The 25,950-nt window shown below is 35.0% G+C and overlaps 1 protein-coding gene across 9 annotated transcripts in view; it reads right to left on the minus strand.

Annotated features, from left to right (window-relative positions):
• Positions 1–25,950, minus strand: part of PPFIA2 (PTPRF interacting protein alpha 2) — a 324,302-nt gene that overhangs the window by 108,184 nt on the left and 190,168 nt on the right. For all 9 annotated transcript variants that reach the window (XM_069858273.1, XM_069858284.1, XM_069858303.1 and 6 more), the window contains 2 exons: positions 15,801–15,902; positions 5,989–6,153 (listed from right to left, as the gene is read on the minus strand). In XM_069858273.1, coding sequence (XP_069714374.1) covers positions 5,989–6,153; positions 15,801–15,902 — 267 coding nt within the window. The remainder of the gene's footprint in view (positions 1–5,988; positions 6,154–15,800; positions 15,903–25,950) is intronic.

Genomic DNA, 25,950 nt, shown 5'->3' on the forward strand with positions numbered 1-25,950 from the left:
CACTGCTGTCGTTGGAAAATATCACCCATCTTTCTCTGTATCCTAGCAACTGCTTCCCACTTTTTTTCCTTGCTGTCAAATTCTTTATTCTTTCTCTCCAGAACTGCAGCCCACAAAAACCTTTTAAAAAACACTTGCATATGCTAGAATTGAATCACATTTTTTTCACCTTTTGAATAAACCCTCTCCTAGCTACCTGCTAGTGAATAGAAAGACAGTGATAATGTTGGCATGAATAGGTTGGTTTTATTTGCAAGAATATTAGATATACTTTTCTACATGAATTAATCTTAAGAGAACAAGTGGGATTTGAGTCTCAGCTAGGACAATAACACCTGGTAGATGCTTTCCTCTATGAAGATCAACCAGACACTTCTCTTAAAAAATTGCCAAAATATAGGTTTGGAGAAGGAGTTGCCTTAAACAGTTTCTGCTTTCCAAATGGACATCTTAAATGTTGAATGCAAAATTTAAAGCAAAATAGGGAAAATGGCTCCGGGAAAATACACATGTTCATACAGATATTAGAAGTCAATTATAGATATGTAATGTTGTAAATAAATCAACCATTTTTAAAGTTTTTGTTCTGCCTGAATTTAATATAAGGAATGTATGCTTCCTGACCTACTCTGTACTCAATATCTGCTCTAACCATGAAGCTAGTCTGCACTTCTATTTCCTATTCAACTCTAATGATGTCTAGTAAATCTCATCTTAATTTGCAGTAATATAAAGTATTCAATTTATATGTGTTTATAATATCACAAATAGAGTGTTGCCTTACATTACGTTTACAACTTTTCATTGCATGAAATAAAAAATCAAAATAATCAGCTTCTTAGCAACAGTAAGAAGATTTTTTGAGATCTGAAGCACTGAGAAGGTCAGACGTGATCAGCTGAAGAGAAGTTTCTATACAGAATATCTTGCCTACATATACAGCTGCAAATTTCCTGAACTTATGCAACAGCAAAAAACTATTAGAAATGTTAAGTCAGAATTTCACATTAGTCCCCATTGTAACTACTCCTAACCCCCAGTGTTTAAAATTTGTCCATTTTTCAAACAATGCTCATTGTTTGTAGGATACAACCTAACCTTACATTTAGAAAAAAATTTTACTTTGAACATGAAAAAAATCCATAATTGCTGGCAGTTATCCAATCCATAATTGCCCATTCCCTGTGTTTTCAGATATCTAAAAATTTTAACATAATTAGTATATTAAGTTGTTTGAAAATATGTATTGCTTCTGTCAAATTAAATTTCTAAATAATAGGACAGTGTTAATTTCATTTGCTGTGACACAGCTCATTTGCCAAAGGAGATAGAGTGAGATTACTTTGAGATACACATAAAATAGTAAATATAAACTAAAGAAACTTTTTAATTATCCCTATGTCCTAAAGTAAAAATTTTCACAAAATGCGACTATTCAAGAACAGTCTTGGCACAGATAGGATCTCATATGGATAACAGAGTAAGAATAACAGCATACTCTTACTATCTTCTGCTCTCTAGGATGGTTCTACAGGATTCACAGAACTGGCTCTCTAACATAGGAACCTCATGACAAGCTTTCATTCTCCATGGAGTGAAGAGATGTTGAAGGAGTTGTCAGACACTGAAATAACTGTCAGTGACAGCCATACTGTCTCTGAATAATCCAATCATGGCCATGATCTCTCTATGCTGGTCTGTCTTTTGGACAAAAGGTCAAAGCAAAACCCATACTTCATGTAATATATATATAGCCAATAGGGTTTTTCAAATAAGTTAAGTTGTCATTGGTTTTCCTTATACTTAATCAGGCCTCTATGGAAGTATGAATCTTGAATTGCTATGTTTTATTTTCCACTTTCTAGTCTGTTTTGTACTTTTCTTTGCATGTCGTTATAGCAATGAGGATGTTTTTGTACTTTCGTACTGTGTACATAACAATACTTGCATAATCAGTCAAATTTTGTGGCAGCATTTGGTACAACACCACAAGGTGTTTTAGTATAGGAAACGAAAACATGAAAGAACATCTGCATTTAGGAAGACTGTAAAGACTACCTTGGGATCTTTGAAAGTTTCAATGGCAAATCTTTTAATGAAATTATCTTGCTATGCTTTTTCAAGCATGTAACAGATAAATTATTTTTCTTGATGTCAATATTTTTTTGTGAAGAAAGAAAAATTAAAGAAAGTTTTCCACTATTTATTTGCAAAGGATCACGATACATTTTCAATGCAGTTTTGACAGTGTTTGTTACTCTTTATCCATTAACCTACTTCAGTTTTGTGTGCATATTTGACGAGGCAATGCTTATTTGATGTGACATCATTATATCACATATCATGCTTCTTTGCCTCAGTAATTACTGCACAATTCTATCCTCAGGCCTCCTTGAGCACAGCAGCAGAATCTGTGGGAGTGAAGCATAACCCACAGTACAGGAGGACAGGACACTTAAGTGACTCACATGCTTAAGTCAAAGGGAATAGACTGACTGCAACCAAGGGTGCTGAGAGACTTGATTAACTCATCACAGAGAGATCTTTTTCATCTTTGAAAGGTAATGGCAGTCGAGGAGGTTCCTGGTGCATGGCAAACTCATAAACGTGTCTGCCATTATAAAAGGCAGAAATTATCCTGGGAGGACCCAGGGAAGTACAAGCTAGCCAATGCTGGGAAAGTTATGAAGCAAATCTTCCTGGAAGTCATTTCCAGATATGTAAAAGGGAAGGTGGTGATCGGTAAGAGCCCGTATGCCTTTGTCAAAGGCTGATAACAACTGGTCAACCTTATTGCCTTGTGTTATGAGACAGATGACTGGCTCCGTGGATGAAGGGAGAACAGTGAATGTTTTTTGCTTTGTCTTTATCAAGGCTTTCTGCAAAATCTTCCATTTTCTCCTATAGAGAAAAGGGCAAGATAAGAATTGGATAAGTGGGTTATACAGTACCTAGAAAACTGTCTGAACTGCAAGACTCAGAGGTTTGTGATCAGTGACACAAAGTCCAAGTGGCATCTCATTACCATGAACGGAATAACCCCAGGCAACAGTACAGGATTCTGGAGGTGAGAGCAATTTGGCAGAAAATACCTAGGGGTGAATAAGGCCAGACACGTGGAATTACATCAGCAGAAGTTCAGTCAGCAGGCTGCAGGAAATGATCACTCCCTTCAGGACATTTGAGAGTGCATTTTGGTTTGGGCTCCCCAGTACAAGAAAGACACTGAAAGACTTCAATGAAGGCTCACGAAGTTGGTCATAGTCTGAAGCACACAGCATATGAGAAGAGGCTGAGAGAGCTGAGTCTGGTCAAACTTACAAATGGAAGGCCCACAAGAGACCTTGTTGATGTCTACAACCATCTAACCAGAAGATGTGGAGATAACAAAGCCAAATTCTTCTTGGATATGGACAAGGACAGCACAAGAGGCAACAGGTGCAGGAGTCAAGAGAGGAATCTCCAGCTAGATATCATGGGAAAAAAACAACCCTAAAACAATGAGGGTGAAACATCAGAGTAGGTTTTCTCCCTGGAGATATTCAGAAGTTTATTAGACAGGATCCCCAGCAAACCTGAAAACTTTGGCTCTGCTTTGAGCAGGAGGTTGGGCCAGCTGTCCTCTAGAATGTCCAATGTACATTATTCGATTAACCTCTGAATCAACAAGTTTTCATAGGTGGAGTAATATCTTATTTCTGAAGAGTCTGAAACAAATCTAACTTCAATAATCTTTCTGTAAAAGAAAGTGTAGAGTAGGTGACTGATATACCTTAAAGGTTTTTTAGCACATTTGGGTGTGTGCAGTCTTTATTACTTCCATTATTTTTTAATAAAAATCCCAATAATGCTGACAATGAATGGTACAACACAACAGCACTACATCATTAAGTATCTGAATGATATATAAAATGTATTTGATGCAGTCCTTCTAAAGAGAGATACTATAATGTAAACAGATAATTTCATACAGGATTTGAACCTGAAAATTATGTGTGCTAGGTTTATAACAAATTATTTTATAACCATTTACTAAACAATTTCCTTGATTGATCTCAGATTGTTTTATAATGAATATATATACATATATCAAAAATTAAAAAGATGAAGAACTCATAGGAGAATTTTGTTTTGCCAATCGATTTTAAAACTTCTTTTATAATTTAACAAATCTCCTGTTAATATGGCTGATAATTATCATTACACTGAACCACCCCAAAAAATTTAAAAGAACTGTATGCTGATTTTAACATGTTACATTAAAAAATACAAAAATGGAATGTTTAAGAATATAGGCTGAAATATTATATTTAGCTTCAGTCTAATTCTGTACATTTTTCAAAATGAGATGTAAAATAAACTGCATGGCACCTTAACACTAAAACATTCACAAAAGAAAGTGTATGTAACTGCTGAATAATCAGAACCTATTTGATGATTAGTACTTATTATTTCTCATATTTATCCAGTATGGTGTCAAAAAGTATAAAAGCAGGAGAGCTCCCTACTATCTTTATAGCATTATCAGTATTTGAAGTGTTTGATAAAAGATCAAGGCTCAGACCATAAATGTTATCAATCCTTAAATGATATTTTTAGTAATACAGGATTTTGAAACTCTTAATGACACCCAAAAGCTTTTTAAAATTAATCACTTACAGCAGCTAGAAGTCATTATGTTCCTTTTTCTAGATTTTATTCAAGTATGCTTTCATAACATTAAACTGAATAGAACATAAAATTAAGGAGATATCGCTAAATACAAAATAAATTTGGACTTGGCATAAGCTACTTAAATTCCTTTAACTTTGAACCAGAGAGTTAATACAATATGACTCATAACTGACAGTCTACAGTGTCTCACACGTTTATTACTATGGACAAATAAATATTACTATATAACTATGGTTACCCTTTTCATAAAGCTGTTTCTTTTATTAATAGTTCCTTAAATATAGTCAACTTTCTGAATTTAAAAAAGTTAAATTTATTACTGTGAGACCAATGAAGTGGTTCTACACAATACAGCTCAATTGTGCAGTCAATGTTTTCTGATGCTGTGCTGCTTACCCAGCCATCTCAAAACAGAGAAGCAACTGAGCTGCAGAGATGAGTCCAAGCAAATCAGCCAAGACAGACCCCACAAGGAACTAAGGTTCTTTACTTGTAAGCGACAGTTCTCACGTGCTCCTTGCATGTGTAGTTTTGAGGCACTTTTACAATTCAGGACAATCCTTCTCTGAGTATATTTCTGGACTTGAACTGGATTTCTAAATTCTTGTAAAGCAATGCTCAGGGTGACACCTCACATTTGTGGAAAGTTTCATTCACACAAGAGTCTTTCCAGCACAGGATACATGAGGAATCCAGTGGAAAGACTCCCTTAATTAGCATGACTAGGTGTAGTTATCATCTGTGGTTTTTATCTAGACCCTGCAGGCCCCTCATTACCTATGATAAGAAAGGATTGACTAGTTAGGTTACCCTACTTATGGAGGGAATACTGTGTTTATATAGTAAATTCTAAAAACATCTCAGAAATTCAGGAAATTTTCCTCCTAAGATTTGTTGAGAGGGAAGTTCCTTTATGTAGTTAGTAAAATCTCATTCTGCCTTTTTACCTGGTGTGATTTTAAAATTTGAGATACTCACATTTTCTCAGCAATAACTTAAAAGCACATTGAACATACAATAAATTCCATGGTGTCATGTTTATTTAGTGCTAAATAGATCATGCTTGGTGGGGGTGAGATTTCCTTATTTTGAAAAGTCAATTCTACTGTTCACAAAAGATGGCTAAAGGGACTCAAAGTGCATTACAACTATTGGCAATACATTCTTATGGATTTCTCTGGACACATGTTTATGCTGTAAATATAAGACATATTCCAAGAAGTAAATAAACAATATTGTTGCTCTGCTGCATTATAAAGCAAAGTAAAATAAGTTAAAGAGTGTATTTATTAAGCTTTTTTTTCCATACTGTACCTTTTCATCCAAAGCCTTGTGGTGCTCAAACAGAGATTTCAGAGCTTTGAGGACCTCAACTTCACTGGAAACTCCTGAGGGAGACTGTGCTTGCCGTTTCACCACTGTCATCCTCAGTGACCTTTCGTGTCTTGAGACAAGGCACTCCAAATGCTCCAGTAACAGCTATTGGATTTGATATAAAAGGTTATTAATTTTTGTGCACCTAAATGGCATTGAAATCCTAACTATAAAGTCCATGGTGCCAAAAGGCAATTTTCTTTGCAACCTCACTGTGGGAAAGACTGCTGGAATTATTGACAACATTTCATGATTCTAAATCAGATGGAATAAATAGAAAAATAGGAAAGCTACTCCTGATTTCATTCAAAACTCTGTTACAAAACTAGAAACCAACAAATCACTCCAAACAGGGTCACTATTTAATTAAATACATATTTACAATATTATTTGTTCTAGTGATTGATGAGCATTAACAACCAAATAACAACCAAAGACAGTCTAAAGCATCATGCAAAAATACTAAAGACCTTTACAATTAATTCACCTTAACTATAATACATTTTTAATTTGTACTGGAAGTTACTTAACAAGAGATGTAAAAGTCAACAGTATATTTTATCAATTTTTTAAGACTGTTCATTCTAAATGACACAGCTAATGGCATTTTTTACCTTGTATTACAAACACAACAGAGACAAAAAAGGTCTGCAAAGAGAAATTTCAGGCTACTGCAAATACCTGGAAAATAAACTGTAAATAACCTATTGTGTAAACATATGCTAATTACTTTCATTATTACTCTGAGGTTAAAAGAAAAATTAAAATTATATGTTAATGTTGTATAGAAAATTCCCCATTTGTCTAAACTTTCATAGGGCTACCATTGCTGTTCTTACTGTCTGATCATAAAAGAGTTTTTTAGCTGTAAAATTAAAGCAGGGTAGCTAAATTCATGAATCACAATGTAGTTAAATTTATTGTAATTGTAACATACAATTACATCTAAGTCATTGAACTGGAAATTTGAAAGTTGCACGGTAAATTATTATTTCTCCTTTGATGTGGTTCTTAATATAGCTACTATTAGTGAAGATATATATTTATCTGTAATCCATAGTTAGTCACATTATTGCAACATGAACTAATAGAAGAGCAAAACCAGGGTGTAATCACATTGCATTTATAATGTATTGCTATTGAGTCAGGAATGATTAGTTTGATGTTATCTTTGCTTCAAATATTGTTCTTGTGTCTGGATTTGCATCTAGTTATTACGCTACTGTAACTATCATTCAGAAAAATAGTCAACACGCATACAGACAATATTAATACACTAAGAACTGTAATGACTCCATGCAGCTCAACAAAAGATGGTATTTCTACCACATCTTAATTCAAGTCATGGCCCATATTTACCAAAAGCAGATGAGCAAGAAATTAACAAGCTCTGTCATCTGATCCCTGTAGGGTTGACAGCAGATACAGGTGGATTTTTAATTATTTGAGACAGTCCAAAGTAAAAGGCAAATTTGAAGAGATGTCTTCCTTATAAAGGCTTTGGGAAATCGGTACGAGGATGTGGTAGGTTAATTCTGATGAGATCAGAACAGCTTCCAAATACTTACAGTCTATTTCTGTTCATAACAGTACTTAAATACATGGTTAATTGCTGTCATTAACAGAAGGAAATTTCTGAATTTTGATCTAAATTCATACATATTTGTGAATTTTCTAGGCCACCTAGTTATTTAGGAGATAGCTGGTGGAAAGCAAGTCAAAACACTACAACCTACTTTCTTCCCTGTCTCTTGAAAAAGACTGTGCAGCTGCACCATTTCCTTCTCTCTGCAGCCAGACTCTGCTTGACTCTGTAGCCTTGGGTAGCCAGGCTCTGACTCGTCTATGCTGTAGACCTATATTTCTCCACAGTCATTCCCACCTGCTGGCTGATTCTGGCTTATTCTGTTCCGTCCCCTATCTCATCTGCCTTTCTTTATGCAGAAACTTTTCAATGCACCATAGCTACCTCTGGAATACTCTGAATCTGGTCAAAATGCCAAGAAATTCTCTGGAAATTTTTTTAAAAAGGAAAATGTCGAATCACAGTTGAGTCTTCAGCGTGGCCATTCCTTCCACGTCTGAAGCTCAAACTGACACTCACTAAAACAGTCCAGGATAACACAACATTGATACCTGGGTTTTGGCCCAACACTGAGCAAATTTATCATATTTGACACCCTACTATACTAAACTGTTTATCTCCCATATAAATCCTGTGGCGACTGGTAAGTGTACAGGCCTTAGTGGGAAGGGAAAATGTGTAAGATGGTGACATAGAATTCTTGACATGAAAAACTTTACAGAGATAAATAAGGAACACGGGAGGGGAAAAAATAACACAAATCCAGCACACCATTTTGAACTGGGGTAGATAGATGATCTCAACAGGGAATTTGAAAGCAGTATGGACAGAAGAAAGACAAGAACTTTATCAAGAGAAGGAAGAATGGAGACTGAAGAGAGTGATGATGAGGAAAAAAAGAGTTAAGTTCTCGGTATAGGAAGTGGTGGAAGTGGAATATACACAAAAGCTAAGTTTGCCTTTAGCTTAGAACTACCAGTTTAGAGGTAACAAAACTATATTTCAATGTCTGCATATATTTCATCTCTGTTAAATAAAATATTGCAAACAGTGCAAAATATTGTGTTGACTATTTTAATGTATAAAGACAGATAAGCTGATGTCACAGCTGAGTGTCAAAATACTCATGGAAAATTACTTGTGAGCATTTCGTACTTTTTCTTTCTGTTTTTATTCACTCAAGCTAGTTGGTTTGCAGCAGTTCATTTGTTGGGAAACTGTGTCTGAACACTGCATTTTGCTTACTGTCAGCCCTAGAACACTTAAGAAGTCATGTTTCTATAGGTTCCTGGCTTGTAAAAATTTCATATTTCTGCTTTTCAACAAAAGTCAACTCTATTTCTCCACAAATTCTGTGAGCGCTGCTTACAGCAAATCCAGATGAGCAGAGAGTATTATTAACCAGGTATCCTATGCTGCATTAATTCAAGCCATGCTGAAAGGGAAGTATCACTCAAGGGTTAGAATGTCTGCTGTGACTGAGCATCTGACAGCAAATCCTTGCCCCTGCTCTGCTGAAATGATTCTATTTTATACATCTTTGCCCCAACTACAATTAAACTTATAAAAAAGATTAATGGATGTTTTCTGCTTCCTTAGGAAGTGTAAAAGTAAGTATAGTCATAGAACTATGAAGTTTCCTCTTGCTACAATGATGGTAGAAGGGACTTTTAAACATATGAAATTGAGTTTGAAGACAATATTGTGTCCAAGCAATGTTTAATAACTGAAGGAATTCATAATAATTTGTGGGCACAAGGACATCCTCAAGCTCTTCCCCTATATAACTCAAGAATTGCTATGCAAGAATATTCATAAGAACACCACAATATTTTATGTAAACATAATTTTGTATAGTACTGGTAGTCTGGGGGTGTTGGTTGACAGCCGACTGAACATGAGCTAGCAGTGTGCCCAAGTGGCTAAGGTCAGTGGCATCTTGGCTTGTATCAGAAACAGCGTGACCAGCAGGTCCAGGGAGGTTATTCTCCCTCTGTACTCGGCACAGGTGAGCCCACACCTCAAATCCTGTGTTCAGTTCTGGGCCCCTCACCACAAGAAGGATGTTGAGGCTCTGGAGTGAGTCCAGAGAAGAGCAACAAAGCTGGTGAAGAGGCTGGAGAACAAGTCTTACGAGGAGCGGCTGAGAGAGCTGGGGTTGATTTGCTTGGAGAAGAGGAGTCTGAGGGGAGACGTCATTGCTCTCTACAGCTACCTGAAAGGAGGTTGTGGATAGGAGGGAGCTGGCCTCTTCTCCCAAGTGACAGGGGACAGGACAAGAGGGAATGTCCTCAAGCCCTGCCAGGGGACGTTCAGGCTGGACATTAGGAAAAAAAATTTAATGGAAAGGGTCATTGGGCACTGGAACAGGCTGTGCATGTAGGTGGTTGAGTCACCTTCCCTGGAGGTGTTTAAGGGACGAGTGGATGAGGTGCTGAGGGGCATGGTTTAGTGACTGATAGGAATGGTTGGACTTGATGATCTGGTGGGTCTTTTCCAACCTGGTTATTCTGTGATTCTATGATTCTATGAAAAATGCACATACTATTGTGAGTAAATGAAACATCTTAAAACATGTTTATTAGAACCAAAAGAACAAGAACCAAGGAAATCATTAGAAAACATCCAGTTTTCTGTATTTCTCTTTTCCAAAGCACTTTTGACAGTGATTGATTTCTATGAAATGGAAATGAACGGTTAAGTTTAACCATATAAACTGCTTTGGTTTAGGCCATCACCTGCTTATGATATGTTATACCATGATTACTACACAGACACTGAAAAAAAATGATGATGATGATTCAGTAAGTTGAAATTAGTGTGACTCATTAGAGTTTGAATTGCTACAGGACCTGGACAGTAATGAATGTAAAATATTTTATCTTCACTTCCTTCATTTTCAACAAGCATGTTTGTAGAAACAAGCTCACAACAGGATAATAAACAGTGAAACTAAAGAATGAGGAGAGGGTGCTGGAGAGAAAAGGAGAGACATAAAGAATGCAATACAGGGGGAAAATACAACACATAAGGAATTTACTAAAATGAGACAGACTTAGCTCAAGGGCTTCCCTAGAGGAATGGGGCAACCCGCTAAGTTGAAAATTATCTTCTGAGATGCAGCTTAAAATTTTTCAGCATCATGGACAAAACTGAATTCCCTTTCAGTCTATATTTAGAATGCACATTGTTCAGTGAATCTCCATTTCTGGTGCAAGCAAGGAAGACAAGTAAAATAAGTTGACAAGGGTTTGAAGATTATTTCTAAAATCAGTCATAAAATCAGTCACTTTCTTCACCGTTGTTCCACAGTAATGGAAACCAATTTGCACCCATGGTCAGGTGGGGTGACCTCAAATAGCTATACTGCTAAACTAGTGGTGAAAATTTTTCTTTGAAAAAATAAAGTTATAGCCTAGCTACAGCATATGTCCTGTGTCTGTCTTCTTGTACATCCAAGACAGAAAAGAAAATAATGGTAAACCATAACCTTAATTGAAACACATATACACGAAGCAAAAGTATGAAAGAAAATGTAGTAATCAGTATAATGATATAAACCAACAGAAATTAAGGAAAGGGTTTTTATGAAAATAATGAATACAAATATAATAACTATTAGATTATACAATGTATGCAAATATAGGTATTGAATTACTATATATTAAATTTACTATCTATTGTCAACTTTTTTGTGACACAAATTCTTATTTTAAAAGAAGAAACACAGGATTTTAGAACATGGATCATAATATTGAGGGGAAAAATAATGAAAATTACTGTCATTTACATTGGTCAAATAATGCTTTTGCCTTTACAGGACTTTAGGAAACAAGTAAACTTATTTTTACATGCACAGTGCTTTCAGACTGTAAGAACTTCCCATGTTTAAAACAAGAAACTATAGTTTGATTTAGTTTCAGCATCTATCAAATTGCTGTAAGTAAAAAAGCCCTCTAAGAAAATACGACCTAAATAAAGGAGTTAAAACCATACTTTAAAGGTATTCTCAGAATTTTCTAATACAATAAAAGGGAACTGTAATCATAAAATATGTGGTTAATTCCTGGTCTATGGCTGTTATAAGACTGCAGTGCCTAATTGAAGATGTTTCATAAACCATTGACTAAGGAATTGAGACAATAAAATATGAATAAAATTAAATCTAAGTCAGTCTTGCTCACTTTAGTAAATGCTTCAGCTCCTGAGATACTAAGTAAAAGAAAAGTGATGACACTATGTCTGTTGCTGATGTTTCATTCATTAACATAGGTTTAATTGCAATTGTTTCTAAAACTGTTTGATGTGAAATATTTCAAACAAAATTGTGTAACATTTTATGCTATAAACAGAAAGCCTATGTATGTCTTTCACTTTGTTGTAATATAAAAAACACAGCCATATTAATCCATATCAATATTTTAACAGATCTTCTGCTTCAGCCGCCAAAACAACCCCTAGATTTTCTCATATTCTGATTTAATAATTAAATACTACACACTTTTTCTACTCTTAAAGTATACATATTGAGATAAAAATAACTTTCAATTTTAATTTAAATTTAGTACAGTGAAATTAGTGTTATTTATAACTTCCATTAAATAATATGCTAGATCACATTGACCTGTGTTCCAGCTTCAGAAAAATGCTGCCTTTTGACATGCAATAGGTGATCACTCTAGGTAGAGAATATCCAGAGAAATAACTGTAACAGATTCTAGTAAGATATTTTTGTTTTCAAAGTTCCATGTAATGATTTTCCAGAGAAGACCTGTTTGTCTTCCTGTCAGCAATGCCACACCAATCAATACATATATATTTACTCTTGCATTCTCTGTTTTGCCTCAATACTGACAGATTTAGTTGCAGTTAAGTTCTTGACATAAAAATGTTTCTACTGTAATATGGCAGAGAAAGTTAATTATTGTAGGCAGTAGAAATACATATTCAACAGCAAAAGGTCAGCAGGGAGCTTTGTTTAAGAATATTGCTAGAATAATTGAGTAGGATCTTGGTTAAATATTGAGTAAAGGCTTAAATCCTGGAATATTGGCTAAGACCTGGACTTTATGGATCCCAAAATATGTAATTTCAGCATAGTCTTTCTCTCTCTTATAAGCGCTATTGTCAGGACCAGCCACGGCAGCTTGGCATAGAGTAGCAAATCAAGTTGTGTTCTTTGTTTTTTTTCTCTTGTGGAGACAGGTAAAAATTGTATGAGGTTGTTCCCAAGAAATAACCACATGGGAGTGGGTCAAGTATAAAGTAAAATCTGCTAGTTAGGAAAAACTGAAAATGTAAAAGGGAGTTAGAAGATGAGATAGAAGTGTTATACAGAACCTGACACAATTCTATTTCTTCTTGCTGATCATCAGTTTGGAGCAGTAGGTACTTCAAATAGTATCTTATGGTGTTACCCCAGGGAGATAAGAGGTTAGAGTAAAAAATTTAAAAAGAGCAATCTGAGAATTTGGAACTGAGCCCCTCTATGTAAAAGTAGTAGGTAGTTCTACTTGGGGAAAACAGTGGTTGTAGTGAGTATTTCCACAGCATGTGGTTACGCATTAGAGTGTCCTGAGAGAGCAGATAAGCATTGCTAGCATAGCCCAGCAAGAGCTGGGTTATGTGTAAACAATAGTGGGATAGAAGAGAGAGGCATTAGTTAGGCTCAATTTAGATATTAGAAAAGGCTTTTTATATCATCATTGCAAAAGTATATCAGGGGTCCTCCAAATACTACTGCTTTGCTAGAATCTTTGCTTAATAATAGAAAAATGTGGAGCAACTTTTTCCTTACATAACATTAATCTTGTTTTGATTAGTAACAGCATAGATCCCAGTTTGCAAAAGTGCCTCTTTGCAGGCAATGCCTTGTCAATGAATGTTGCTAGGGATGCCATCACAACCATGACATCAAGACTGTATTCTGAAAAAAATAGCTTTCTTTCTAAAATTATGTTCTTTCCCTGTAAAAGAAGAGTACAGGAACCTATAGAAGACAGCATGGTTATTACAGCAAACTCTGGCAACTAATGTAGTATATGGCAGCTTACAGCCTGGCAAGACCAGGGATGCTCACTCATTAAAGAAATTGCTAGAGGTCAAGGTAAGGCACGTCTCTGATTTCTTCTCTCTCCTTCCTCATTAATACTCGCACTATATCTTCCCCTCTTGTTTACTGTAACTTCTACATTTCCTACATAGCCTATATATTTTCATCTCCAATACCTACCTTCATCCTTGTTCTGAAAACATACTGGTGGAATTTACTAATTTTAACTGCAAGGACTTGTCACAAGGATTATCACACTCTATAACTCTTATTTGTTGGTATTAGTTCTCCTGGAAAATCTCTTACTAATTTTTCTTTTACATAACACAAGAAACATGAGAATGGATGATCTTAAAGTTTTCTGATTTGTTAGGAAAGTGTTTATGACAGAGCTCAGTCTGACTTAGGCGATGACTTGCAGTTGACTCATCTTTTTTTTCTCTCACAGTTATTTGGCAAGTGAGTATCTTTGGTTTGTAGGCTGTATTGGGATTTTTGTTAGTCTCCACAGTAAGTACTGGTACATTGTGGTTTTAATATATAAAAGCTGGTGCTCAATGGATAAAGAATTTTATAAGTGGTTTTATGCACGTATTCACAAATAAATTAGGGCAACTGAGAAGGTGGCATATTTAGTTTATATAGTATTTTTCTCTGTAAAGTAAGGCAAATGCAGGAACATGTATGTAGAGATTACTGAATAGGTGCAATTGAGTATATATCTTAGCTACATCTCTGTAGTCTAAAGATTGTGTTGGAAATAGACACAAAGTATCCTTTATTCTATGTAAACTACTTTCTTAATTGATTTTCCCAGTTTTCCCTTAAATACTAAAATAACTGACACATGTAGCATTTAAGCAGCTTTAGAAAGACTTCAGATTCGTAGTTAAGATGGCTTACTAAACCTAAAGAATCCAGTGCAATTCCAATGTGCTTCACCATTGATTAATTACATTTTTGTGGGAGTAATTTTGGACAGTTTCGAATGTATGAGATTCATGGGAGAAAAAGTACGTCTAATCCATGTTTCCCATCACATTTTCCTATCACTTGTGAGACTTTTGTGCTAAATGCTATCATCTCTCCTTGCTCTTCCAAGCTAGTGCGGAGGTAGATGGGCAGCTTTGCCTCTTTGAGGCATCATCTTCCTTGGATTTCTGAAGTGTAAGGCACACTAGTGCTACTGCTGGACTGAAGAAAGGAGGGAGAAAGTATCTCTCAGCATTTTCGTCTTGTACATCATTATATCAGTTTAGTGAGATAAAACAAAACTACTACCCAGATGACAGAAGAATGAAATATGGATATGAAAAAAACATCTTTGGTGTTCAACCACTCTGAGATCTACTCTGTGTCCATTACCAGCCTGGATCCTGTCTGATCTGGGAGCTCTCCATCTCTTTTCTCACACCTTTCTATAACTATAAAGCCTCCTTTGCTCTGCTCTTAGATTTCTTGATCATTTCTGCCTCTGCGCAGAGACATCATGTGCAAATTATTTTACTCTAAAAACTATACTGTACATAATTAGAAAATTTTCACATATTCTTGTTCTCAGAATAACATCTTCTAATTGAAATAGAAAACAGTAATTTAAGAGTGAAAACTTGTTCTTGCTCAGCTGTATAGCAAATTACATTTACTTCAAGGGTCACTTGGCTGCATCTGGATTAAACAGCAGACTCACTGTGATATGTGTGGCAGCCTTCGTCTCACCCTTATTCACACCAAATCCAAGGCATAAGTTTAAAACCTGGGTCTGCTGCAATCCTGCCTTTTGCCTTTATAAGAGATGAGTATATGTTCAGGCTACTTAAAGCAGGCACTGGAGCTTGAAAGTCTATATGAGTCCCTTGCTTTAGAAAACATTTAAACTGAATGTACTTACCATGTTATAAGCCAAATCTCCTGTTTTTTTAATATATCTTGCTAACATACAGCCATTTCCTCCAGGGCTGATGCATCCTGTCTCTTACTTAGATCTTTACAAGTCTTACATACTTATTAAAATGCTTGGATTTTGTCTTCTTGTTTATACAAATGAAGATCTAAATTTATATTCCCCATACTTAGTACATACATGATATCCAGAAGGATCTACTGTATACTTACTCTTGTGTTGTTTCTTTCAGCTTTCAGTTCTGAAATCTCCTCCTCTTTTTCAAGCAGCTGTTCCCTGCATGCATTTAATTCTTTTGTCAGTGCAGCAAATTCCTATGGAATAAAATTCAATATGATGTTACTTGAGATGTAATCCATATGGATTCTAGAGGTTCACTATTGTAATAATATTTAGAAATCATCAACACAAACTCAAATTGCATGTGCAAACAACAGCATCTACCAAAATTATATTAATTCTGGGCATAACTAATAAAAAACATCAATGGAAAACACAGATTTACATATAGAAACAAAAGAAGGGTTGAGATTATGCAACATTTCCATGCAAAAACTGTCAGAACCACACCAGGTAAAACCAGAATTGCCCAATTTCATACAAAAAGAGATCCCATGTTTCCCATATGAGGATCAACTCAACATGTATCTACTTATCAAGTAAAGCAGCTGTTTCAATATGAGAGAAAAAAGTGGAGGTACTTAATGATGAAAATGTACCTAATAGGTGTATTGTGAAAAAATACTCTAATTATTTTTACTTGATATTTGAATTTCACTTAAAATGTGTTTGGCCATTATAGTGAAAGGCTGTGCTGACTCAGAGCAATACCAATGTTTTCTGGTTTAGATGAGTTTCTTATTAAATAATGACACAAACCAGTTTTTTAAGTTGCTCTGGATGTTAAGTATTATACGTGCAGCTAACAGGTTTTCTGAAAAACATATTTTTCAGTTGTCTAAATGCCTAGTAAAATGTCTGGATTTTACTATTGCTGTTACTCTTCAATAATACAAGTACTTTTTTTGTCTATACAAACAGCAGTCAGAGATTTGTCATTCATTTTAATAATGAAAAGGTTTCAATCCATGTGGGGTTTTTTTGACAGGTATAACATATTCTAAACAGTGGTGATTAATTTTATCCTTTGCAGCAAAAAGATGCTACATGTCTCAAAAAAAAAGTGAGGCAAGGGATGAAAAGCCTTTAAAATTCATGATCAGGTGTCAAGAAAAAGAGGTCTGGATGAACAGCATCGCTACTTAACAAAGATATATACATATTTGAAAATACTAAGTTGATTTTAGTTATATCAAATTAGTCAGTAGCCCTCAAGAGCACCCACAAACAGCCAAGGTTAAACTGAAATAATACTTGATTTTCCCCCTCCCCCACAAAAGAAAGCAATTTAAGAAAAAAACATGTCCAGGTGGTTCATCTTATCAGAGAGTAGGATGAAGCTGAAATTAAATCTACATATTTAAAACAAAAGCTAGCAGTGATTTCAAAAGGGCTTGGTTTGCTGCTTCCTCTCAAGTTGCTGAAAGCAGCTTTTATCCAAGCCAAAGTGCTGTTCAACACAAGTTAGATATTCTAAGACTACTTCTGTTTTACTCATGTTTCTTAATAGTTAATGATATATTGTATTGTTCATAATAAAATAAAAAGTAGTGTTCTGACAATGTTTGACTATAGTGGTTTTTTTTTTTCATTTTTCATTAACTGGAATTGGATTGACAGTAAACCTCCATGCAGAGTAAGGAAAGTGTTGCACTGACATCCTCAGTAGATTTTGCTTTAGATACCTGCAACTGATCACATGAACCATGCAGTGCTGTTTTGTGTCATACTTCTTAATCAGTATTTTCACCTTATATCCTGGCGGTCAAGAATTTTTAAGACTGCACAGGATACTTTGATGTTCAAGCCCTTAAATCAGATTTGAAAATGAGATTTAAATTTTAAAACTCCTCTCTCACTTTTCAGAAGTATCATTTCAACTTCTGCCTATAGGTCTTATCCAAGGATTCAGAAACCACCACTGCAACAGTGTAATTTTGTCTAGAATTTTGTTGAAAAATTGTCCTTAAGATTATAAGTAATGTTACACACCAAATAAAAATACCATTTTTAATAGAAGGCCAATACTCTCAAGTCAGATTGAAACAGAATTTTGAAACACTAACCACTATTTTTTCCACATTCCACTAAGATAAGCTTCATAGTGCTGCAGGGTGGAACTCTTGTTAGTAATTCACATAGTTGGTTAAGCATCTCTAATACTTTCAAATTCTCATACTATAATCTTCTTGTATAATTCAAGTTGTATGTTACCATTATCTACTTTTATTTATTTCTTTGTATTGTTGAGTTAAGAGTTTAAATAGGCATTTTGTCATCTGCTTGGGCATCTGGATGGGTGACAGCTGATGAAAAGGATGAGCATCATGCGATGACTTCCAGTTCCTAGTACAATAGGGCAAAGGAATATGATAACATGGTTTTGTTGCTTTGCTTGGAAACAGAAAAAGATACGAGTTTATCAAATTGTACAATTTTGCTCTGCCAAGGCAAGCCTGCGTTAGCAGTGCAGTCCCTAATGCTTTGGTCAATATTATCTCAAATAATTAAGGAACAGAGGTGCTACTAGTCTTCTTAGGGAAATTTTGTTTGGTCATTATCTTAAGTTTTCCTTTGCTTAAAAACAAATAATGACTCAAAATTCTGCTCTCTGAGAGTCCCATACCAAACACAGTGTCCTCTCAATTTTGAAATACCTTCAGCTCATATTCATAGTAAGTATTAGCATCCACTTTAGCTGGGCTAAGTATATCCAGTACTCTAGACCTTTTTTCTTGAGTCACTGGCACAGCCCCTTCAAGCTTTTAAATTATTCAGCTGCTACTGCTTTCTGAAATTCCTCCATGCTCTTGACATATCTACCGTACTAGTGTTTACAACAAGCAGTCACCTCTTTGTACTTCTGCAGTTAAAGTGGCCAACTTTCTTCATGTGAAGTACCAGAGACTGCTCAGTCGTCAAGAGCTTTGACTTCTCTGAATTGAATGATGACAGAATGAGAGCTTTTTTCTTGGTGTTTGTTTCACAAACCTTTTACAGGGAAAGTCTCAAAGTAAAATTGAGTGTACCCTAGAGCTTTACAAATGATTACTTCTGTCGCATCTGCTTTGATGAATTAATAACTAGGAGAAAACCTCACAACAACTTGTTTTTCAGCTCATGCTTCCAAAACGACAAGTAAAACTCATTTAAAATATACCTTTTTTGACCAAGGTTTCCCTGATATATGAAAACACAATGCTCCAGGGAACATTGTCTTCCATAGGTTATAAGGAAAGTAAAGCATTGGTTTTAGTTTTACCCAGTTATGTAATAAACTACACGTGATGACAACGAACTCTGCTCTTGCAATTCCCTCCTACATGCACAGGGATCAAGGGAATACTGTCATCTGGAATTATTGTTTGCGGCAGAAATCTTGAATGGTCACTCGTACTTTGGGAGCCCTGAAGATAATATCTGTTGCATAACTAATATGATTTGACAGGCTCAATTGCACTCTTATAGTTTATGTAGAAGTTGTGTGTCTATAAGACTAATTAAGACAGGAAGTGAATTACATCTACGTGACAATTATTGAGCTAATTGCACTGGTTTTGTACTGTAATAGCATCAAACCCAATTTTTTTTAAAACAATCTCAGAGCCTATGTTATCAGTGATTTCTTTTTTATGTTAATATTTGGGCTATAACACTCAGTCTGACTGAAAAATTGCTGACACAGAACAACAGCTTTTCATTTATGCCATGATTATCTTTAAAGAGAGGGCAGAAGCCCTGAAAACAAATTCAACCTAAATTTGTAGCCATTGAAAAGACTGCTAGATGCTATGCATAAAAAAGTCAAGGACTTCCCCTTGTGAAGAATCTGTGATGCAGTCAGAGCAGAGACTGCAGGGTGCCCAAGAGTGTGGGAAGCCGTAGGGGCAGGCAGGCTGACAGCACTGCCAGATGTGTTGGCAGCAGAACTGTGCATGGGAGGCATACCACAGCTCCATCACCATTAAACCTCTGCCTCTAGGGGCCAGCTTAACAAATCCTGCTTTCTTTGCTTATTGTTTCCAGGAAAGGCCTGTGAGGTTTATTTTTTATGACCTAATATGCAGCAAATATATATAGCTAGCCTCCAAGCTGAGGGTATGTCACAGGAATTATGAGATCTCATAGGTGCAACACTCAACTGCACAGCCTGTGTATACAGTACAGAGTGAGTTGAACTCAAATGAAAATAAAACCAGCCTCTCATCATTGCCACATAAAAAGAACGACTGAAAGGAGAAATTTTGTAAGACAACCCCCCCCCCCCCAACTACCCCCCAACAAACTCAATCAACCCCTCCCCAAACAACAAATAACCAAACAAAACAAACAAACAAAAAGAATCCTATTAAACTGACTTTCAGAGGCACTAGGGAGATTTGGCTCACAATCTGCCCCCTCTGGATCTTCCATCTTTGAATCACAGTTAATTTCAGGAATGAATGAATGAACTAATCTCTACATTGAGAAAGAATGGTAAGGCTTTTTATAATTTTTATTTTACATTCAACACAAGCTATGTGTGGAGACATGCTTTCCTACAAATTTAGATGTAAGTCATTTAACATGAGAAATTATTATCTACTACAATTCCCTTAGAGTTTAACCTTTCATTTACCATGTTTTCATCCAACTCAATTTTGCAAAATTATACCTTCTTTCTTTTCTTACTATTTCTTCATTGGAAATCTTGTTGGAAATTCTCCATGCTTTTTAAATGACCAAGGATTTATTTTAGCAATTTTGCTACTATCAGAACATGGATTTCAAACTTGTTGACTCCTATTAAGAAGACAAAATACTACGAAGTACTGAATATAATTCACTGCGTCTCTTCTTACTACAGAAGAGCCATAATAATAGTACTTGATTCCAGATTATAATGAATGCAAGATTTAAATATATGGGTGTGGTGTCAATCTTCTGAAATGTTTATCATGACATTTCTGCTCAAGATGAGAGTTCATCTGCACACAAGTTTTAGGTTGGAAAACATTACCCTGGTCTCTTCATACATAAAGAAGTCATACTTTTGCAATTGTAGAATAGACTCTGAATAAATCTCTTGAGAATATTACCAGATCTGTTTGTACTATGATGCTGTTTGCATGGAGAGTTTTCTGCATTTCTTCATGAATAAATGTAAGCAAAATAGCTTGTCTCTCTTTCCTCCATTTTTATACAAGCTTTTTCTTTTCCCCCCACCTCTTCAAGAAAAATGGTCACTAATAATAAGTTATGTAGCAGGAAATATGATGTGGGTGGGCCACATCACATTGAACTACTGAATCTCTAACTTGAACTGTTACTTTGCTTGACCCACACCATACTTTCAGACAGTGAATAAGGTGCTTTTCTTCAGGTGTGATCTTAGTGGCTTTTACATAGCCACTAAACATGCTTCAAACTTTCAAGGAATTACTAATGGTGGTTTGAGTTGTCTATTGGCCTGCAAGGCATCCGAAACATGGAAAGCGTGATTAAATATGAAAACGTGAGAGTTCATTAATTCACAGAGAAAAATGAAGACTATGAGATTTTTGTTTCCTAAAAGAGAGAACTCATTTAGCAACAGAGTCGACTTGTGACCCACACTCTATTAGTTATATTGAAATACTGAGATATGCTAAGCACAGTCAATTCTCCTTGGAAGAACGAAAAAAAAAAAACCTTTTCAGAGGCTCAGAGTGAAAGCTAACATCTACAAGAACCAATAATCCCAATACATTTCCTGAACACAAAATGGGATAAATGAAGAACTGCTAAATCTTTTTATGAAGAAGGAATTCCTTTAAATACTCAGTTGAATCTACATCAGATTTTGAACTAAATCTTGCAAGTATTATTAAGCTGAAAAGAGGTGATAGATTAGATATTAGGAAGAAATTTTTTACTGCAAGGGAGGTGAGGTACTGGAACAGGTTGTGCAGAGAAGTTGTGGATGCCTCATCCTTGGAGGTGTTCAAGGCCAGGATAATGAGGCTTTGAGCAGCCTGGTCTAGTGGAAGGTGTCTTTGCCCATGGCAAGGAGGTTGAATCTAGATGATCTTCACCTCTTCCAATACAAAGCATTCTATGATATTTACTTATTAAATCATTCCTTTCTGGGTAGAAAAATAATCTCAAACTTGTTTAGCCTCTCTGTGGATGGCCTGCTATTGTGAATGAACTATTTACCATTGTGATTGTGGTCCCAAATTTATCCAGGTATAACTGTTTTTTTCTGAGCAAAAAGAAAATCCTCCAAATTCTCTTTCAGTATCTTAAAACACCCCAAGCAACAAATTTGCTTCTAGAATACACCAGAAAAAATAATAGAGAACTAAGTATTATACTAGATAAAGTGTGTATATATATGATTAAGGCCATTGAATATTTTGAATTAGTTTGGATACACATATTTTGGTTTAGCTTTGCAGCATATGTAACCTGACTTTTATACAATTTTCATCTCAATTCAGCAGCTATATCGTTACTTTCATGATGTTTTCAGAACAAGAGTACCAAAAGTTTTAAAAACTGAGTTTCAAAAGTTGCCCAAAAAGAACCTTTAAATGTTGTCTGTTTAAATGTTAGTCCATATGACAGCATTTAGAGATAAATTCGAAGACAGAGGGAAGTAGGTACCACTGTCAGGACTTGTGGCCTTATTTGTCATCCAGATCTAGTGGAAGGTGTCCCTGCCCAAGGCAGGGAGGTTGGAAGCAGGTAATCTTTAAGGTCTCTTCCAACTCAAGACATTCCATTATTCTGTGAGTTTATGATCTCAAGCTGTAAAGCTTGAGGCTTCAAAGAACTTGAAGCCTCCGTTCATAAAAAAAGTAAATGTTAAAGATTATGACAATACAGCCTAAATAGCTTTTATTATCATAATGTATCAAATTCTGTTACAGCAAACTAGAATCATTCTCCCATATTTACAAATAAGAATGAAATTAAGGGGTATTTTTCCCCTTAAAAAAACAAATCGAAACACTTGTAGGTCTCTTGTTTTGCAGTTCTTGTTAACCAGATAGGTTTAATTTGGCATCAATATAACAGTGAAGGACAGCATACTCTGTTACTTTGAAAATAATAACAATTGTGTCTGCAGTGATTTGTTCCTAACTAATGGGAACACTGAAGCAATATAATAATAAAGCTGAATTTGTAATTCAGGTGGGTGGCTCTTAAACAGCTCATAACAGTATAGATATTGTAGGATAAAACTGCAGATTAGCTTACAATGTGTTCTAATTCATCATATTTCAGAATGTTATAATACACATATTGTATTCTATTTTGGAGAACTATCACTAATGTAAGACATTATGGCAGCACACTTCTCAAGTGGGAAGAAAGTGTTGTTAGTTGGGGCTGTAGTGATTTTTTTCTTCAAATTGTACTACTGAAGGATGGAAGTGAATCAGCTGTTTAATAAGGGAAAATGCACCATCAACTTCTCTTCCATTTAATAATCAATGCCTTTGTTTTACAGATATTTGTATTTACTTCTTCTAGAATAACATAAATAACATTCACATATAGTAAGACTGAATACTATAGTACATTGTCATTTTCAAGTGACTCAATATAGAAGATTTTTATATCAGTATGTCTTGATTAAATACTGTACTGCATCAAAACTGATGACAATTTACTACTCGACAGATATAAATTTATCATATATCAATAAAGAGAAAAATATGGTCTAAAATGTTAGACTATTTATAAAATAATTGTATGGAAAATGGGACTTATTTTATCCCAATTCATCAGAAGTGTGGTTTTCCAGATATTTAAATATTAAATATGTGAAATGGTCACAGAGTAGTAGCATAAGTGAAGAATAAATTTCTGTATTGAAATGAATTACAAGATTAAAACCCCTCATTGCCAGTATAGAGTTTTATTTTATGCTTAAAGTCCTATTTTTTTTTACAAAATGAAAAGAAACACAAAGCTATAAAGGGAATTGGCTGGATAATATGTAAATTATTGAAGCGCTTTACAGACTGTAAAATGGTTTCAGCAAATACGTGCATACATAACAACTCTAATTATAAGGCCGATTGAGATCAGTACATGTCCCTGAGAAACAACCCAAAATAAATCCTGACAGAGGATATATGAGGGGTGACTGTAAGAAGCAACAAATACTTACTAGAAAACACAATAGGTCTTGCTTTATAATGTTGATAAGGAATGTGCAGCTTATTTTGACGCCAATTCCAGCTTGCAAGTCTGGTTGATTTTTAGCATGCCTGACTTACTTTTAAAACTCTTTAAAAACTCTACTTCACTAGCTTTGACTTATTTATCCACACAGTACCTTCTTGTTTTCTTCCAGGGAACACTAACAAAATACAACCTGACCTTTCCTTCTCTCTCATTTTGGGGAATACAGGGTTCTGGCATTTGACTCTTTCCTTTCTTCCTTAGCATTGTCTCTGAGTAAATTTTATCCATGATCATTCATTCAGTTATTAATAATAAGTCAACAAGACCGTTGTTCAGATTCAGAACATACTCTTACTTTCAACAGTAAACTCATATTTTCCCCCTTTCAGATTTGAATTACTAAATAATTGAAATTAAATAATTTAATATTTTAAATATACTTAAAATAAAATACACATTTTTTTTTCATCACTTTATAATATCAACTGAAAAGTATCTGACATTTTGGCTGTTTTCCACTGTTCCCTACTTCATGAATTTGCTCAGCATGTAAAAAAATACAGAAAAGGAGAAGGAAAGACAAAATTTAAACATGCTTAATTCTATTATTTTGAATAACAACTCCCAAACTTCAGAATATTATACATGCTCAGTTGTAATGAAAAACCATTGAGTTAAAAAGTTGGATTTTTTTTTTTTATCAGAAAAAGATTTGACAAGCTAAGACCAGAATCAAGTCTACTAACTGACCTTATTTGTCACCTGATCTTCTCACAAAAAAATGTATTTGATCTTTTTGGCAAGAATAAGTGTTAACTGATGCTCAATTATGCAAATATTAGATTTTCTGAGTTGGATTTATCTCATGTAATTTGAAAGGTATGCTGATCACCCAAGAGTAGCAAAGGGGAATAAGGTTACATTTAGGATATGATTTACTCAACATGCTCTAGATACGTCTTTTGGTTTGAAAAGAAATGGGCCTTTAAATTCCTTATTTTTCAATGCAGGGCTTCTATAAAGGCAATTGGAAAAAATACCTGTTCTGTTCTATAGATTTCTGCTTCTGGACTGACGAGTCCAAGCCTAACTAAACCTTGCTTGTGAGAAGTAAATGGAATACCCAGTTTTAGCTATCAAGATTTACTTTATAGTTGGTATCACTGATGGACATCAGCTACTCCACCTGACCCCCAAAATTAAACTATGCAACTAAAAATTATATTGTAATTACTACACTCTTCTAGGTGTTAGTATTCAACTGGAGCAGTGCGGGGTGGTTTGGGTCTGGGAGAAAACAACAAATTGACCAGAGTCAGGATGAATATGAGGAGGTTCAAATGACAATATAATGAAATATAGGGGAGAGGGTGTCTAAGATGGTTTAAAAAGGACAGACTGTTTTCTCTGAAAACTTAACCAGGGACAACAGTAATTTTGCTCCCATAAGCAACAGATTGTATGTTACAATGAAAATACTCTTTATTCTATTCCCTGAATTTAGATGACCAGAGTATATATTGACTCCTATGATGAAATTGCATTTACATATAACATTTTCTTGGTGCCTCTGTTGGAGCTAATTTAAGTTGTGGATTTTACTACCTTGCTTTCTGATTGATCAGAAATTTGAGATACAATCGGTTTGCTTTGTAGAAAAGTTTTCTTAATTCTTACACTGGAAAAAAAAGACTTTTTCTTCTTATGTTGATCCACCCTTTTTCCATATAGTCTAAACAGTTATCTCATACACAAATTACAAATATGTACCCCAAGAAGGAACTTCAATTTTTCTCTTTCCAGCAATCTAATAGGACATTTGACTTTTTATGTACACTAGAAGTAACACTAGAATTTGCTGTAACCTTGTTTTATATACTGAGATTGCTAACAATCATCTTTCATTTGGTCTAGACAATTACAACGGACTTCAAAAACTTCAGCAGAGAAAATGAAATAATTATTTGCAGATGTTTTTCATCAAGAAACACAATGAATTGCTAATTACTGATACAGAATTTGTCCTGAGGAAAAATATGCAACGTAGTTACAGATGCCAGAACATCCAGTTAAGGAATGCAT

This window comes from Phaenicophaeus curvirostris, chromosome 1 (genome assembly GCF_032191515.1).
Source record: "Phaenicophaeus curvirostris isolate KB17595 chromosome 1, BPBGC_Pcur_1.0, whole genome shotgun sequence".
Classification (NCBI taxonomy): domain Eukaryota; kingdom Metazoa; phylum Chordata; class Aves; order Cuculiformes; family Cuculidae; genus Phaenicophaeus; species Phaenicophaeus curvirostris.